The 2,057-nt window shown below is 39.6% G+C and overlaps 1 protein-coding gene across 1 annotated transcript in view; it reads left to right on the forward strand.

Annotated features, from left to right (window-relative positions):
* Nucleotides 1-138, forward strand: part of NKX2-4 (NK2 homeobox 4) — a 1,716-nt gene extending 1,578 nt beyond the window's left edge. Inside the window, exon 3 of the mRNA XM_046678244.1 lies at nt 1-138. This exon is cut by the window's left edge and continues 46 nt beyond it. Within this exon, the coding sequence (XP_046534200.1) occupies nt 1-138 (138 nt within the window).
* The last annotated feature ends 1,919 nt before the right edge of the window (nt 139-2,057 follow it).

Genomic DNA, 2,057 nt, shown 5'->3' on the forward strand with positions numbered 1-2,057 from the left:
CCCGAGCTCGAGGAGCTGTCGCCCAGCCCGCCCGCGCTGCAGGGCCCGGCGGGCGGCCTGGCGGCCCTGGACGCGGCCGCGGGGGACTACGGCGGCGGCGTGCTGGGCGCCAACCTGCTCTATGGCAGAACGTGGTGACCGCGGGCACCCCGGGGCGGGGCCCTGCCTGTGGCCCGAAGGGTCTGCAAGAAACTGCGGGAATGGATAGGGGAAACTTGCCGAAGCGGACTGCTTAGCACACGGCCCGTCAAAAACGAACAACGGGTCACGGAGAGGGGCAGGCTCTGAACCTCTTGGCGGGGGGGGGGTGGGGGGGGGGGGACGGCGACAGCCCCAGAATTGAATCGTGTAATGTCACGCCGGGAGGCTTGGAGGAGGTGATTTCCTCCTTCCAGAAGTTCCTAAATTATGCGAAAAGCTGGCCGAGTCCACATCCACCACGTTCCTAACCAAAGCTCTCAGAGTTTTGAAAGTTGGAAACTTTGTTGGTGTTTGTAGCTCTAAAAATCAACCCGCTTTAACAATGAATCTTTTTTGAAGTGGAATTTGTCTTGGGAGACTGATTTTCGAAGGGCCCCCCCTTAAGTGCAATTTCATTAATGTTTGATTGAAAGTAAGTTGAAGTGTAGCTCAAGGTGGATCATGCACATAGCAACATTATTGCAGAGGAATTATTGCCATTTAGGTAATACAGAAATGGAATAAAAATAATCAAAAATACTGATTATATGGATTCATATAGCTTTTTAAATTTACTGCTGATTTTTAAATGTTTTGATCATTATTTGGCAAATGTGTGTTTGTATATTACCCTAAAAGAGGATTCCGCCGCCCCCCCCCCCAAGATGCAGTTCATGATAAGAAAGACTGAAAAATACGGTATCTGGTCTCCCTAAATCAACAGATGAAATAAATACACCCTATCCTTCTGTAGACATGTTATTTACTCTTTCTAAGGTATTTGCCTGTCTGAATTTAAATAGCTTGATAAAATACTAGAGTCAGCAAGCAAAATTGCTAAAATTGACATCAATTAATTCATCTATATTTCAAAGCATGTCAAGAAGGAGGACAAGAATAAGATTATTTACTGAATTGTAATCAGGATGTAAAGAAGTAACTAAAATATAATTTTCCCATTATATTTAGAACTTAATAGGGGTTGCACACCAATTTTCTTGGTGTTTTCTTGTACAAATAATGTATTTACTCTTTAATATGCCAATTTATATTTCCTATGTTCCAAATGAATATTTAAATATAACTTAAAAGAACCTTAAGTACTTTTTTTTTGTAAAAGTCAAGTGGTCATTTCTTTTTCACTAAGTTGTATAGGTTTTGTTTGGATTTGGTTTGTTTTTACTCTAGTTGGCACGATATGACAACACAGCTCAATTTACTCATGATTTAAATAACTGGTATTGAAGTAAAAATACTAAAAGCTGAAGAACGTGAGCTTACAAAATGAAAATTAAAAACGTAATATGGATAAAGCGTGGTTTATAAATGACAAAAACCGATAGTTACCAGGGACCCTAAATCTCTTCAACATTTGAAGTTTTAGAATTACCATTTGAGGCTGAAACATTTTATTTTGCTTCATTGTTCGGGTGTTTTTCTGAATGTGCAAAGTGAATCCTTAGGACGGTGTTTTAGGAGTTAAATTTGTACTTTCTCTAAACTGTATTTTATATAGTTAAAAAGACCCAACGACTCCAGTCCCTTTCACAGAGGGAAAAAACACTAGAAAAGCAAGGGGATCAGCCTTTATCAAGGGGCTGTGAATGTGTTTTTGGGAAATGAGAACTAATTTTTTTTAAATTTTACATAAAAAGAAATAATTTGAGCAGAAAAATAGCATGAACATGATACAGTGCAGCTACAGAAAATTCTCCCAGTTTGGATTCTTGCATATTAATGGAGTTGACTCAAAATGTTAACCAAGCTAGCATAACTATTACTGATGTGCCAAATTTCAAAATGCATGTTTATATCAGTTTGATACCCTGATAGTAGTACCAGAATTCTGAAATTTTACTTCTAGAAAACATGTTCCA

Source organism: Equus quagga, chromosome 12 (genome assembly GCF_021613505.1).
Source record: "Equus quagga isolate Etosha38 chromosome 12, UCLA_HA_Equagga_1.0, whole genome shotgun sequence".
In the NCBI taxonomy this organism is placed as follows: Eukaryota; Metazoa; Chordata; class Mammalia; order Perissodactyla; family Equidae; genus Equus; species Equus quagga.